At 37.8% G+C, this 16,056-nt stretch overlaps 1 protein-coding gene across 1 annotated transcript in view; it reads right to left on the bottom strand.

Moving 5' to 3' along the window:
* The window catches only part of LOC139462519 (lipoxygenase homology domain-containing protein 1-like), a 120,394-nt gene that overhangs the window by 46,685 nt on the left and 57,653 nt on the right, over window positions 1–16,056 (bottom strand). The window contains exon 12 of the mRNA XM_071244293.1: window positions 5,778–5,910. Within this exon, the coding sequence (XP_071100394.1) occupies window positions 5,778–5,910 (133 nt within the window). The remainder of the gene's footprint in view (window positions 1–5,777; window positions 5,911–16,056) is intronic.

Raw genomic sequence — 16,056 nt, forward strand, 5'->3', positions numbered from 1 at the left:
TGACAATATATAATTCTGTTATCAAAATAATAATCATATTAAACAAATTAAGTGCAATATTATATGAAATAACAGCATGTAAATGTTTGGCATTGTGTTACTTTTTCACTTTAAAGAAAAACAAACTATTTTCCATACAACTTACAGAACATGACCATATGGATGTTACTTTTTCACTTTAAACAAAAACAAACTATTTCCATACAACTCTGTGTGTGTGTGTGTGTGTGTGTGTGTGTGTGTGTGTGTGTGTGTGTGTGTGTGTGTGTGTGTGTGTGTGTGTGTGTGTGTGTGTGTGTGTGGTGTGGTGTGGTGTGGTTTGGTGGTGTGGTGTGGTGTGCTTTGGTGGTGTGGTGTGGTGTGGTGTGGTGTGGTGTGGTGTGCGTGAGTGTTCCAAAATATGAAAATCCTCTCTCAGATAAAATTACTGCCTACACTAATACAACATTTGGATTTCAAAAGGGGGTGTCAAGACTCCTTAGAACCACCCCTCTGGATCTGCCTAGGAACATGCATTACAAAAACAACATTTTATGCACATAATCTTCCAACTTCTAAGTGCCCCTACCCCATGCCCAAAACATGCATGGATAGCGTGAGTGACATTTACTGCCAGGCTGAGCAGTATGACAATGGCAGTGAGTGAGTCGTGTTGCTTTGAACAGTATTCCAGTTATATCATGGTGTGTCAGCTTGATGTGGGAAGAAAGTCCCACATGATTCGGATCTGACACGTTTACCACAAACCAGGACACATAATCAGGGTGATCTGGAAGCTGCACACCAAGGAACCCTCTCTGTCTCGACATGGGGAAATAAACCTGCTTCTTAAACATGCTGAGAGAACACTGACCAACCCAGTTACTCTGTGCCTGAGACAGTTTCCATAGGTGAGTCTCTATTTTAAAACAGGTGAAATTTAACGATCTTGTCTACTGTAAGTGTGTCAACTTGAGTATTGTTATCATTAAGAATGTGAGTCAATCTCATTAAAATCACATCTGAGTTCTCGTCGTGAAACAAAGATCTAAGGACATCCCATTACAGGTCACGTCAGAACAACCTTTCATCTGACCAATCAAAGTGTCGCTTACCAGATCATGAAAGTGACAATCGGATTGTGTTTCCTAATCATACAACCTCGAACACGTTAACACAGGGTATTCCGAACGACAGTTATGGCACGGACAACTGTTTCCGTCAAAATTATTGTCTATCTCTTGCTTCCTTTGGGACAGACATTTGAATGGAGGAGGCGTTGCACAGTACGTGGGAAGCACTGCCATACAATTTCAACCATATATTAGATATTCCGGAATGTTCGTTTTTTCAAAATTTTAATTGATAACAGTGTCAACATACTTTTCAAGCGAAATCGACTGGTTGAAACGAGTGCCGTAAAGCTCGAGAAAGCTGCTTTCTAATTGGCTGATGTTGACTTCCTGTTAGTCATTTCAGTAGTCAGTCAAAGTTCGCAAAAGGTCGTTCTGACGTGACCCTTAATGGGATGTCCTGAGATCTGGCAGCAGCGAGAACTAATGAGATTGGAATGTGAGTGTTAAGAATTGAGACATCAAAAAAGAGACAGAAGATAAAAGATGTCTGCCTGTGAGCATAGGTTTATGAATTCTGTGAGTAGGTTAATGACACTTTCAGCAATATTCCAACCATATGACAAAGGGGGATATCAAGATCATACCCTTGTACCCATTAGGGAAAATCAAACCCTGGTCTTTGGTGTTAAAAGCCAACACGTCAGCCACTGGGCTACCCTATAGCCCCTAAATGAATCCGGAACACTATAGAAAGTATATAATAATGACATTCATAGTAGCTGAGAGAACATTAATGTCTGTGTCAACTTAAATCAAGGTATGATGCCATATTCAGATGTGTCTAGCTGGAAACTACTACCATCACACTTATTTGAAGCAAAATCCAAACCAGTTGAATCACACATAAAATCCTTAAAAACTTCTAAAACTTTTCATTTCTATATCATTTCTGTGGTTGAATGACACTTTGTTACTTAGAATTAAGATAAAAAAAAATAATTTAAAAGCAAGGAAAATCTTTCATTTGAATATCTTAATTCTTTCATGGAGTAGTTAATATTAATAACTTGTTTTAAATGACTGATTTTGTTATAAAATGCAATTTAAATACAGAATGAATTAACTATCAAGTGCCTGTGTCTAGTTTTAAGCCACTTTTAGCAATATTCCATCAATATCAAGGTTGGTGACATGTGGGATTTGAACCCAGGTCTTTGTTATGACAAGCAAACACTTTAACCACAAGGCCACCCCACTGCCCCAAAACATTCATGTGACTCTACCGAGGGGGAGGGTGTTATGCTTGGTGTGAAATATTACAGGCAGAGTGACCTGCTTTGTGATTTGACCTTGAACGGGAAATCCAATGGTCAATAACATGAGCACTGATGGAAATGGCAGTGTCCTAGGTTACGACAAATACCCATGCAGCATTCCTGTTCCCGACTAGATATCCATAAACACCCAAGCATGTAATTATCTATCTAGCGTAAATATTGATAATTCCATTACCCCTGACTAGCATGCTTATTTGACAAACAACATCTCTCATGCATAGAGCTTGTCTGAATGACGATATTTTTCTCAAATCAGACAAATATGCACAAGAAACAGTTTTGCAAGATTTTGAATATACCAAGATCCGAAATCTAACAAATCCTTATACTCTCCTACATATTTGTCTGAATTATTGAAGAAGTTTAAGAAATTATATACTTATTTCATCCTCATCTGTGAAATATTACAAGATTAATTACAATATTGCTAAAAAGATCAAGTTTCATATTAAGATAATTTGTGTATTTTTTTCAACGCAATTACGAAAGCGGGTTTGTGACAAAACACCTCGCATAGCTGTGAATAGAGGAGCGAGGCAAGCAAAAAACATTTCACACAGTATATTTTCTACAAAAACAAACTAACTCCACACAAGGATTGTTGACGACCTTGACCTAACCAGGATGGGCCATTGACATGTGTAATGTAATAACATGTTACGAAAATTAGTTCATTCATAAGTTGAGAATCGGATGAGTGCTACAAGTACAGTATATAACATGCATTACAGCTGATACAAATAAACTAATTCTGGTTCCCAGGCAGTGTTTCAGTCATTTAAACTGTTGACAGCATTCTTTTTCTGTTTCAGGCCAGACCAGTTGTCTTATAATGCAGCAGTTTAACACTTACCATATTCAAGGTGATAAGCGCCCCGCTCTAATAAGAGCCTGCGGCAATATTTGCTAATATTTTGGCCAGTGAACAATCCCAATTAGCACCCCTTCCAATTGATCAATGTACACAAGATTAATAATACGCACTCATGTGTTATATGCACCCTTATTATGGGCAATTAAATTCTGGAAAAATATATCTCTTGTATATAAACATTTCAGACTGTCAGCGTAAACCACAAATTTTATCTTTCAACTAATTTTTTTTCACCAAAGTAATATTCTAATAAGAGCCCCCTATTTCCAATTTTGAGAGCGGCCTGGGCACTTATTATGTCGATTACGGTACATACTTTGTAGCGAGCGAGTTGGGTTCAACAGTATGTTAGTTTTATCGTGGTGTGTCAAAGTTATGCAGGTCTTAGAAAAAAACATTTTGGTGAAACTCAGGGTAAAGGTACCGGTTATGGTGCTGACATAATCAGGGTGGATCTGGATTCGAGTCAGTGAGTGAGTGAGTGAGTATGGTTTTACGCCGCTTTTAGCAATATTCCAGCAATATCATGGCAGGGAACACCAGAAATGGGCTTCACACATTGTACCCATATCAGGAATTGAATCCGGGTCTTCTGCGTGACGAGCGAACGCTTTAACCACTAGGCTACCCGACCGCCCCGACCTGGATTCGAACCACGACTGTACATTTCTGGAGTGATTTAGGGACGCAATTCTAAATAGTGAATAGCTGCACCTTAGACAACTGGGCCTTATGCCCAGCTTTGTAAGTTTGTGTGAAGGAAAAAGAAATTAGCTTCATAATAAATAGGACTTTTTTAAACTTGAAATTAATATCCTTGATTCCTAGTCAATGAATTTTACATAGATTTCTCAATTTTTAACAAACTAAAAATAAAATCAATTTAAAGAACTCATGAAAAAGTTGAATTGGAATGGCCCAAACCAAAATACTAAATTTTTGTTACATACATTTTCATTGAGGCAAACCTAACAACATCAATTTTCAAACCTGCCTGAGAACCGATTTCATATATTTTTTATCGTAACATGTAAAATTGATAATTGACAGTTGATAATTACCTGTATCTGAAAGCAGGAGAGAGAGACACGCAGTAATTAATGGTCATTAATAAAACGGTTAAGGCACACATGAACACAGTAAGTCAGGGTGATTATCTCTGATTGTGTCAAACGTTTACACAAAATGACAAATAAATAAGTTTTCCCAAAGGGCTATAAAAAATGTTTTTTTATTAATAATATTGTATCCATTAATAACCAGTCGAACTTTTTCAAATTCGCTGTTATTAATCAGATTTATTTTCGAAACAATCACTATTGTGTTACACAAAAAGATTTGTTAAAATATAAAAAATTCATTTCATTCAAAGTATACATTGCATATAAACATCTGACCTATCTGGTGTTATTAACAAATGTAAGAAACAGGCAATGCATAAGAAATTAGGAATCAAATACTTCAACAAAATAACATCCACAAACATGTTTTCATCGTCTGGATTTGCTGAGAGGAAAAGGTTTGATAACGAGAGACGTAAAATCTAAATTAAATATTTAGCATGGATATGAAACTATTCTTTGAAACCGATTAAAAAAACTACATTCTCACTGTTGATACATTCTCAATTATCCAGTGAATTATATCTCCATTCTAGCTTCCTTCCATGGACCTATTCACTACCATAGCTTTGTTATGAGTTGGGTTAACTAGTAATGAATGACACAACACTAAAAGTAGCTGCCCAATAAAAAAGGACACTGTTTTAATGAGTTAGTTGGGTTTGACGCCGCTTTTAACAGTATTCCAGTTATATCACAGCGTGTCTGCTTAATGTGGGAGGAAAGCCCGAAGTGATGCAGGTCTCAAACATTTACCACTTTGGTGAAACCCACGAGCATGGGTATGGTGCTGACAAACCTAGAAACATAATCGGGGCAAACCGGGATTCGAACCCACAACCGTAGGTTTCTGGCATGCCCATGGGACGCAACTCTCCACAGCGAATTGTGGCACTTTAGACGACTGGGCCACCCGTGCCCCCCTGTTTTAATGAACGCAAGAAACTGCAATAACAACACTACTCGACATGCCTTATTGCATAACATCTTCAAAACAATGGAGAACACACTGAAGCAAAAGGACTTCCCTCCTTTTTCTTTATATTCATGAAAACAAGTTTTCCTGTCTCCTGATTTCATCAAATATATTGAGCACTCACTCGTACAAGGCCATGATTTTGACTGCCAAACTCACATTTGTAAGTTGGAATTTGATTGGTTCTTGATTTCAAGCTCAGAGCCAAATTCAGTGCTCAGTTAGTGATAGGACAGATTGAAATGGTGTCTTCACTTCTGAAGTGGAGCTATGGTGGTCCAGGCTATTTAATTTAATAGAATGGAGACTTAATACCCTGGATAACGGAGGATGGTGTCTATGGAACTATTGAAGGACGTTCGCTCAGTAAATCACAGGTTGCTTGTCTGACACTGTCACGATGTTTACACTTACCAGGGGCTGCTTCCATTGGTCCCACGTTGAGGAGGAGGTCTCGTGATATCTGTCCATCGTCCTCGTCGGATGCGAACCATCGTCCACATGGGAACTCGTACACAGAGCCCATCTCCACATCATCAATGATGATCTGAAATAATCATTGTTGTTAAGATGTGCATGTCCCATAACATTCTCCTGATCAAATCCATCATTTCATATCTTTTATTAAATTTATATTTGCAAAGTCATTTCAGGGCAGGATCTATCATAAAACCTACTTTCCCGTCAAAACATGTTTTTGTTCGAAGTTGAGTAAAACCAAACACACATAAAGTATTCGACGCAAGAAGTGCCCTGCTCTAATAAGTGCCTACGGCGATATTTGCTAATATATTGGCCAGTGAACAATCCCAATTAGCACCCCTTCCGACTGATCAATGTACACAAGACTTATTTATTCGTGTATAATACGCACTCGTGTGTTATATGCACCCTTAATTAAGGACAATTAAATTCTGAAAAATATAACTGTTGTGTGATACACACATATATTTCTTTTTTTATCATTTCAGACTGTCAGCATAAACTACGAAATTTACAATCTTTCAACTGTTTTTTCTCTCACCAAAATTATATTCTAATAAGAACCCCCTATTTCTAATTTTGAGAGCACCACGGGCGCTTATTGCGTCGAATACAGTATGTTCCTTTACTCCTGTCCCTGAGCTGCACATGTCCACTCTCATGAAACGGAAAGGTCATAAGAACTGGCGTCATAATTACTGCCAGGAAGTGATCAATAGTAGACACTCTGGCCTCTTAGAGTGCCAACACTGGCCCTCTCTTGACGCAACTCAGTTGCGCCCCCGATCACGTATACGTAACAAACAGACGTGAGTTTTGTACAATGCTACTAGAGATGCTGGTGGGAAATTATCAGACAATATGATCAGGGGAAGACGGAGCTTCAGACTCTCCGGCCCAGGATGTGGTTCAGTCCTCAACTCAATGCCGCCTAATTAGCGGAAACATTCTCAACTCAACACATCAGAGAGGACAATTTATCAAATATCCAGTATTTACTTTTGCAATCACCTTTTCTTCCGAAAATCTCTTCACTGCTAATTTGGTTATAGTTTTATGTTTAAATATTTTCTATATGAAATTTTCTAAATCAAACATGTTGATTTTAATAAAGAATTTTAATTATTAAATATTCCTGATTTTTTTAATTAAAAGTTTGAGAAGTGACCTATTTTGCTTGCATTTTACGTTGAAAATAAATTCTTGGTGAAGCTTTAAACCCCAACTGCTGATATTAATCCTTAATACCAGAATTTCAATTTATCATATATCAAAATTTGTTTTAGATTTTCTCTGCTGTTTTGTGTGAATCAAATGTCTAATAGAAAATGGCATCAAAATGAAATTATCTACAAAAAACATGTTCCTTTTCAGCCCCAGCAGCTGATTTGAAAATGAAAATTAGTCAAAAAGTGCAAATTTGATGCTCATGATATCAATAAAATGTCTGAGAACAAGGTCATTTTATCAAATGGAGTAGGTACATTTATATCAAAATTAGTCAAAAAGTGCAAATTTGATGCTCATGATATCAATAAAATGTCTGAGAACAAGGTCATTTTATCAAATGGAGTAGGTACATTTATATCTTAGTAAGTGAACTACAGGCCACACAAAGGACTTGTTTTTATATCAGATTACTAAATGTTGTATACAGACCTCAAGCTCAGTAGAGAGATAATTGCTTAGTACTTATAACTTGGAGTGGGATGGTTGTGGATTGTGGGGAAAGGGCCCAGCTAAGACATGTAAAACAAGTAATTGGATTGGTATGCCATCTACTTTAATTAGTATTCCCAGTAGATTTGTATGCCATGTAGGTTTATGAGTATTCACAGTAGATTGGTATGCCATCTACTTTTATAAGTATTCACAGTAGATTGGTATGCCATCTACTTTAATTAGTATTCACAGTAGATTGGTATGCCATCTACTTTTATAAGTATTCCCAGTAGATTGGTATGCCATCTACTTTTATTAGTATTCACAGTAGATTTGTATGCCATCTACTTTTATAAGTATTCACAGTAGATTGATATGCCATCTACTTTTATAAGTATTCACAGTAGATTTGTATGCGATCTACTTTTATAAGTATTCACAGTAGATTTGTATGTCATCTACTTTTATAAGTATTCACAGTAGATTGGTATGCCATGTAAGTTTATGAGTATTCACAGTAGATTGGTATGCCATGTACTTTTATAAGTATTCACAGTAGATTTGTATGCCATGTAAGTTTATGAGTATTCAGAGTAGATTTGTATGCCATCTGCTTTTACAAGTCTTCACAGTAGATTGGTATGCCATCTGCATTTACAAGTCTTCACAGTAGATTGGTATGCCATCTGCTTTTACAAGTCTTCACAGTAGATTGGTATGCCATCTACTTTTACAAGTCTTCACAGTAGATTGGTATGCCATCTACTTTTACAAGTCTTCACAGTAGATTGGTATGCCATCTGCTTTTACAAGTCTTCACAGTTGATTGGTATGCCATCTGCATTTACAAGTCTTCACAGTAGATTGGTATGCCATCTGCTTTTACAAGTCTTCACAGTAGATTGGTATGCCATGTAAGTTTATGAGTATTCACAGTAGATTGGTATGCCATCTGCTTTTACAAGTCTTCACAGTTGATTGGTATGCCATCTGCATTTACAAGTCTTCACAGTAGATTGGTATGCCATGTACTTTTATAAGTCTTCACAGTAGATTGGTATGCCATGTAAGTTTATGAGTATTCAGAGTAGATTGGTATGCCATCTACTTTTACAAGTCTTCACAGTAGATTGGTATGCCATCTGCTTTTACAAGTCTTCACAGTAGATTGGTATGCCATCTACTTTTACAAGTCTTCACAGTAGATTGGTATGCCATGGACCTTCTGGTGAGGAGCATACTGACCCAAAAACAAAATCAACCTCAAAAGAACTTTTTTTAAACCAGTGCAGTGAATTCAGGATCCACCTATTATATAAACACAACCTTTGTAAAGCCTGCTTAGACCAGACAACTTTGTTTGTTTGTGTTTCTACATGAGCGTGCTCCAAAAATTGGCAAAGTTAAAAATAAGCAGATGTAAATAAGTTCATGTCAAGAACGTTTTGTTGAAGTTTAATTTAAAAATAAATTTCATATCTTAAAGAAAAGAAAAATGCAACCCTCAACAAGTTACATTATTATAAGACTTTTGTTCACATATACCTTTGTTTTGTTTCTGAAAATGTTCTCTTCATGGTTTTATTGGACAGGAAACTTGTAAAACAACAAATAAATCTAATCTGGCCTTGTTTGAATTACATAATCCTTCAAACGCTATTCAGACAGGTACATTTGTAAAATGTGTAATTTAGGACTTCGCACATGACCTACTCGAAATACATCACAAAAGAAGTCTTGATGAGATTCTTCCGCACAGCTCGCACAGACAAGGATATCCACTCAACATGTCAGTCACATGTGCAACAGCTATTTACACAACACATAAAAGAATTTAACGGGAGACTATCACAGCCTACACGGATGAAACAAGGTAGGCATTGAAAATGTATAGTTTGCATAATTATTACGGAATGTTATTTGACATTGCTTGAAAACACATTTACCGGTAATGATTATACATTAAGCTATCTAATGGAGAAGTATGCTCACATGTTTTGTCTTGTGTTTTACAGATTATGATCTACTTGCATGTTAATATCATATCATCCTCTGTATTAGTGCTTATATATCAGGTTACAAGTCATTTGAAACCCTCAAAAATGTGGGTTCACTTCACATGACTTTTCCATGAACTCATAAGCAATGAAAAGAATCAGATAAGAAATTATGAACTAATTATTTATAGAACTCTCTTCTATTTTAAAATTTTAAAATTTTAAAATTTGAATATTCTGTCCTCTTTACAATGTTAAAATGTCTGCTAAAACTGTATCCTTAATACACTCTCTGAAATACTTAAGTATGGTGCTTACAAAACTATTTCTTACAATTGCCAAAAAACATTAGCCAAGAGCTAATACGTATAATTGAGTACCGTGTACATATTCAAACCTTTCATATTTTAATTTAGAGTGAGTATGGTCTTATGTCGCATTTAGCAGCTTTTTTGTTGTTAAACCCCTACCATCTTTCTAACTATCCATAAATACTTTCATTCGTCCTTTCATCCATCTATTCTTTCTATCTATAAATAAATACTTTCATTCATTCTTTCTATCTATCCATAAATACTTTCATTCATCCTTTCACCATTTCCATCTATCCATAAATACTTTCATCCATTCATTCATTCTTTCATCCACCCATTCTTTCTATCTTTCCATAAATACTTTCATTCAGCCGTCATATAGCTGGAATATTGCTGAGTGCGGCGTAAAACAACAAACGAAACCTTTCATCCATCAATTCTTTCTATCTATCCATAAATACTTTCATTCATCCTTCATATCTATCCATAAATACTTTCATTCATCTTTTCATCCATCAATTCTTTCTATCTATCCATACTTTCATTCATCTATTCTTTTTATCTTTCCACAAATACTTTCATTCATCCTTTCATTCATCAATTCTTTCTATCTTTCCACAAATACTTTCATTCATCCTTTCATCCATCAATTCTTTCTAACTATCCATAAATACTTTCATTCATCCTTTCATCCATCAATTCTTTCTAACTATCCATAAATACTTTCATTCATCTTTTCATCCATCAATTCTTTCTAACTATCCATAAATACTTTCATTCATCTTTTCTATCTATCCATAAATACTTTCATTCATCCTTTCTATCTATCCATAAATACTTTCATTCATCCTTTCATCTCATTTATCCATATTTCATTTATCCTTTTTTTTCATCCTTTTCATTTATCTATCCATCCATCCTTTCATCCATCTGTTCCCTGTGTGTTCACATACGTAAGCCAGGTATTTCCAGGGAGCATCAGTAGTAGTGTACAGAAAACAAATGGACATTCCTGGAGTATGAGGTTTGGCCACACAAATGACAAACACTTGCTTTCAGTGTGTTGTATCACAAACTCAGGTCAATGTTTCCTCAGCTTATACATCGTCAGAATGCTGTGTAACTTAATCCCTGGGACAAGTCTACTTCCTGGGCACCCGACCCCCTATCACCCGACCCCCTATCACCTGACCCCCACTGACCTGACCCCCTATTACCTGACCCCCTATCACCCGACCCCCTATCACCTGACCCCCACTGACCTGACCCCCTATCACCCTACCCCCACTGACCCGACCCCCTATCACCCGACCCCCTATCACCCGACCCCCACTGACCCCGACCCCCTATCACCCGACCCCTTATCACCCGACCCCCTATCACCTGACCCCCACTGACCCGACCCCCTATCACCCGACCCCCTATCACCTGACCCCCTATCACCCGACCCCCTATCACCCGACCCCCTATCACCCGACCCCCTATCACCTGACCCCCACTGACCTGACCCCCTATTACCTGACCCCCTATCACCCGACCCCCTATCACCTGACCCCCACTGACCCGACCCCCTATCACCCGACCCCTTATCACCTGACCCCCTATCACCCGACCCCCTATCACCTGACCCCTACTGACCTGACCCCCTATCACCCGACCCCCTATCACCTGACCCCCTATCACCCGACCCCCTATCACCTGACCCCCACTGACCTGACCCCCTATCACCCGACCCCCTATCACCTGACCCCCTATTACCTGACCCCCTATCACCTGACCCCCTATTACCTGACCCTACCCAGATACTTGCTGCAGGTCTCAAGAGTAGGCCATAAAATGTCCAATTGAGAATTGTTTTAAACAAGTCCTGGCAAAAACTACTCCGATACATGTATAAAACAATCTGAACATGCATACACCGAAGTTGACTAAAGCTTTAATTTTACTCAAACAGTCGTAAACAAAAGCAAACAATGAGTGACTTGAAGTGTAACCATAAAGTTTTATTGTTATTGTCATTAAACAATATATCACGCGACTAACCACGGCCTGGGTTGTCGGGTCACTACCCGAGTCCTACTCAGGACCCACCTGACCCAAGTAGCCGATTTACCCATTCCGGTCCAAGTAAAATACCTACACAAAATGAGGTGATATAATTTATCTTATTTCTTTGGGGAACTACAGAAACATATACAGATATAATTATCACACTGGTGTTTCATAAGCCTAGGGTCTGCTCTTTACGCAGACACCATATTGTTACGGGTTTTCAACATTGGTCTTGAAGCATTAGGAGTGTAAGACAGACATGTAAAAATCACTAACAATTTTGATTTTTTTCAAAACTTTAAACAGCTATAAAGTCATTATTTTAGGAGTTTTTATTTATTTTAGTGATACTGTTCAAAGCACATTTCCAAGAGCTTTCCATATATCGATAACACATCGGGTTTCCAAAAGGGGTCACGTGATGAGATCGTAATTCATTATGGTCGAAAATCATGTTTGAACCCGGTTTGGATGTGCAGAGGATATGGAAGTAAAATATGTGTCTCTTCAGGATATATAGAAGTATATCACATCTCTCTTCAGGATGTATGGAAGTATATCAAATCTCTCTTTAGGGTAATTTAAAGTATATCACATCTTTCTTTAGGATATATTGAAGTATATTACATCCCCCTTCAGGGAAAATAGAAGTATATCACATCTCCCTTGAGGGGGGTAAGCCATGCTGGAATCACTCAACTCTGTGTTGGGGGTCAGGACTTCCTGTCCCCACCCAGCTATGTCCCGAGGGGAGCCCTGACTTTATCAACACAGGGGTGATCGCCATGTCAGCAGGTGATATATATCCTGTTAGACACCCACTTTGTCTGACTACCGATACCTGAAAACTTCAAGTTCTAGTCCTGAATATGTCTCTTGTCCAAGTGGGGTTGGGAATGGGGTAGGGATGGGGTTTGGAGCACAGGTTGTCAGAGGTAAGGGGGGTTTACTTAAGGTCTGGAACACAGCTTGTCAGGGGTAAGAGGGGTTTACTTAGGGTCTGGAACACAGCATGTCAGGGGTAAGAGGGGTTTACTTAAGGTTTGGAGCATAGGTTGTCAGGGGTAAGAGGGGTTTACTTAGCGTTTGGAGCACAGGTTGTCAGGGGTAGGAGGGGTTTACTTAGGGTTTGGAGCACAGGTTGTCAGGGGTAAGAGGGGTTTACTTAGGGTTTGGAACACAGGTTGTCAGGGGTAAGAGGGGTTTACTAAGGGTTTGGAGCACAGGTTGTCAGGGGTAAGAGGGGTTTACTTAGGGTTTGGAACACAGGTTGTCAGGGGTAAGAGGGGTTTACTTAGGGTTTGGAGCACAGGTTGTCAAAGGTAAGAGGGGTTTACTTAGGGTTTGGAACACAGCTTGTCAGGGGTAAGAGGGGTTTCTACGCTTTTAGCAACATTCTAGCAATATCACAGCGGGGGATGCTTGTTCTCTGAAGTAATTTAGCACAAAACCTTTTGATATAGCACAAACCCTATTGATATCATAGCACAAAACCTATTGATATTATGATGTTTTCTTACAGAATACCAATAAAGATACTTTTATGCTAAAATGTTACCATGTTGAACAATTTCCCTTTATGTCTCTATGGTAAAGTGTGAATTTGTTGGCAATAAATTGATTCATTGCTAATTGTTTTCCATCATAACAACTTCTGAATGCAGGAATTAAAAATGTCTGCTGGTCTTTTCAAGAACATTTAACTTTTCTGAGATGTGAACTTCTAAAATAGTTTTGATTTAATCTGATTGTCCAAACGGAATAAGTGAGTGAGTATGGTTAAAATTACACCGTATCACGGCAGGGGACCCCCGGAAAATGGGCTTCACACATTGTACCCATGTGGGGAATCGAACCTGGGTCTTCAGCATGATGAGCCATCGCTCTCACCACTAGGCTACCCCACCACCCCTGAATGGAATAAAAAGGGAGTTAATGCGCTTTGTATCTACTTTACCATTCGACCAGAATTGTTTTCTTTGCAAATCTGATGATACACTCCTATCTATCTCTTCACACTGGGTGGTCCTGACTTTATCAACAAAGAGGTTATCCCCATGTGAGCAGGTGAAACATATCCTGCTAGACTAAACACAGGTCTGAATATTTTTATTCGATGTTGAGAACATGTTTTAAAAGTTTTGGTCTCCAGAAAATGGGTCTCAGTTAGATGGTACAAAACCTGAGTGTGAAATACTGTGCCTTTATTGATAAGTCAGAGAGAAGTTGTATAAACTACATGTGACTGTACTGTTTGTTTTGTTTGTTGTTTAACACAACATTAAGCAATATCCCAGCTCCATGGTGGCTGTAAATAATCACGTCTGGACCGGACGCCATCGAGGTATGATGACACACAATCAACTAGGTCATGAAGTAAGACCACGATCAACATGGGTTGTTTGGGGATCTATTCTAATCTGGAATTGCCACGGGGATCCTTTAATCATAGATTATAAAAGTTGGACGCGATCTGTATAATCCTAAGGTGTTCCCTACAACTCTCTCCATCAATTGAATAAAGAGTTCCAAAGATATGTAAATTTAGAATGTTCAAAACGCCAGCATGTATTTCCTTACAAAATAAACAGGGGAAATGCAAGATATTTCTTCACACAATATACCTTGTCCTGCAGCCTCAATGAAACTAACATTTAATTGAAATAAAAAAATAAGGCAAACATAATATAAGGAGAAACATTCACAAATCCTGTTAAAAAAGTATAATTTATTCAGAACTTCAACGACCCATCCCTTTTAGTAAACAACCTAAACGATCTTAACTCATAAAGAAATTTTGACATCCTTAAAATTAATTAAGAAACAAAGTCTATTCATCGAAAGACTAATGGTCAAATGGAAGTTCGCCCAAGGAACACCCAGATAGAGTTCTCACTCCAAGCACAGATAAATTACATTCCAGCATTTCCACGGTAACCTAACAAAGAGATTCCTGTTATTCTGCTCTGTCAGAGTCTCTTGAGCATTCTTCAACAATCATCAATTATCTCTGTGGGCAAAACTGAACTCTCCCTGCCCCCCAGAAAGCTTATTTCACCTGATACTCCACAAGTCTCCTATACCTTGGACTGATCAAAACTATTTTGTCGACTCAGCGCAACCGCAAGGACAAACAAATACAAGCAGGTATACATGTCCCCACAATGTGGGTATTGTGATTCAAACTGCTAGGCCAAATTTTATACTTCTTTGTTTAATGATTTTTTTGGTTCGGTAGATGGATATAAAATAAAACAAAGAAAAAACATTTAAATTTTTGGATGGTTTGTCAAATATATATCAGAAAATGTTGCCATATTTCCAGTGTTCAAGAAGCAGGTAATGTCAATTTAATGTTTTGTATGCACAATTTTTTTATGGTAAACATGCCTGATTTAAAAAAATGAAAACAAGTGCTATTTAGATTTTCAACTTTTTAACTCTTTCGTTACTTTACATAAACCAATGGCCAAAAAAGTTGCTTGAACGAGTAATAAATATTTAAACAAGAGACTATTTCTTTAATATTATTATCCTTGGTACCAGTGTTTTAGATATAAGCAAAACCCCAAATGATATATGTACTATTCTCAAACACTTGTAATTTTTAATAAATTTGACTCAGTCTTCAAAAGAAATTGTTGTGTGATGAAGCTCTGTCTGAAAATGAAAAATACCCCAAAAATAATATTCCCATGCCGTAAAAAAGGACTTGGACAAAGTATCTGTTTTATCTCTCAATCATTTGATTTTCTCAATAATTAAAGCAGAAATGATCAAGACCAGTTAAAAGCCATCTTGACTACTGAATGTGAAAACAAGGGACGAGTGGACGATTTAACACATTTGGTCTCCTGTGTTGTGCAGATGGGAGTGCAGCCAGTGAAAAGCATGGCAGCTACAGGTGTCTCCTTAAGAAACAGAACACATGTTTTAGCGAAAAATACAAGCTGATGATAATCATATGGCTATTAAGTACCACCATCTTCTGTCCGGGCCTGCCACCACAGAGAGCTGCTCCGATTCAGTGTGTGTTACCATAGCTGCACTTGACAGCGTGTCAAATTTGTTATAATTCTCAGTAATACAAGCCCCGCTAGATAAGTGGGTTGGGAGCACATATTTTGTTTTTACGATTACTGGCCTATTTTAATGACTCCTGATTAAAAGTTCATACGTGGAATT

The sequence above is a fragment of the Haliotis cracherodii genome, unplaced genomic scaffold, assembly GCF_022045235.1.
Source record: "Haliotis cracherodii isolate W230 unplaced genomic scaffold, xgHalCrac1.p SCAF_15, whole genome shotgun sequence".
Taxonomy (NCBI): Eukaryota; Metazoa; Mollusca; class Gastropoda; order Lepetellida; family Haliotidae; genus Haliotis; species Haliotis cracherodii.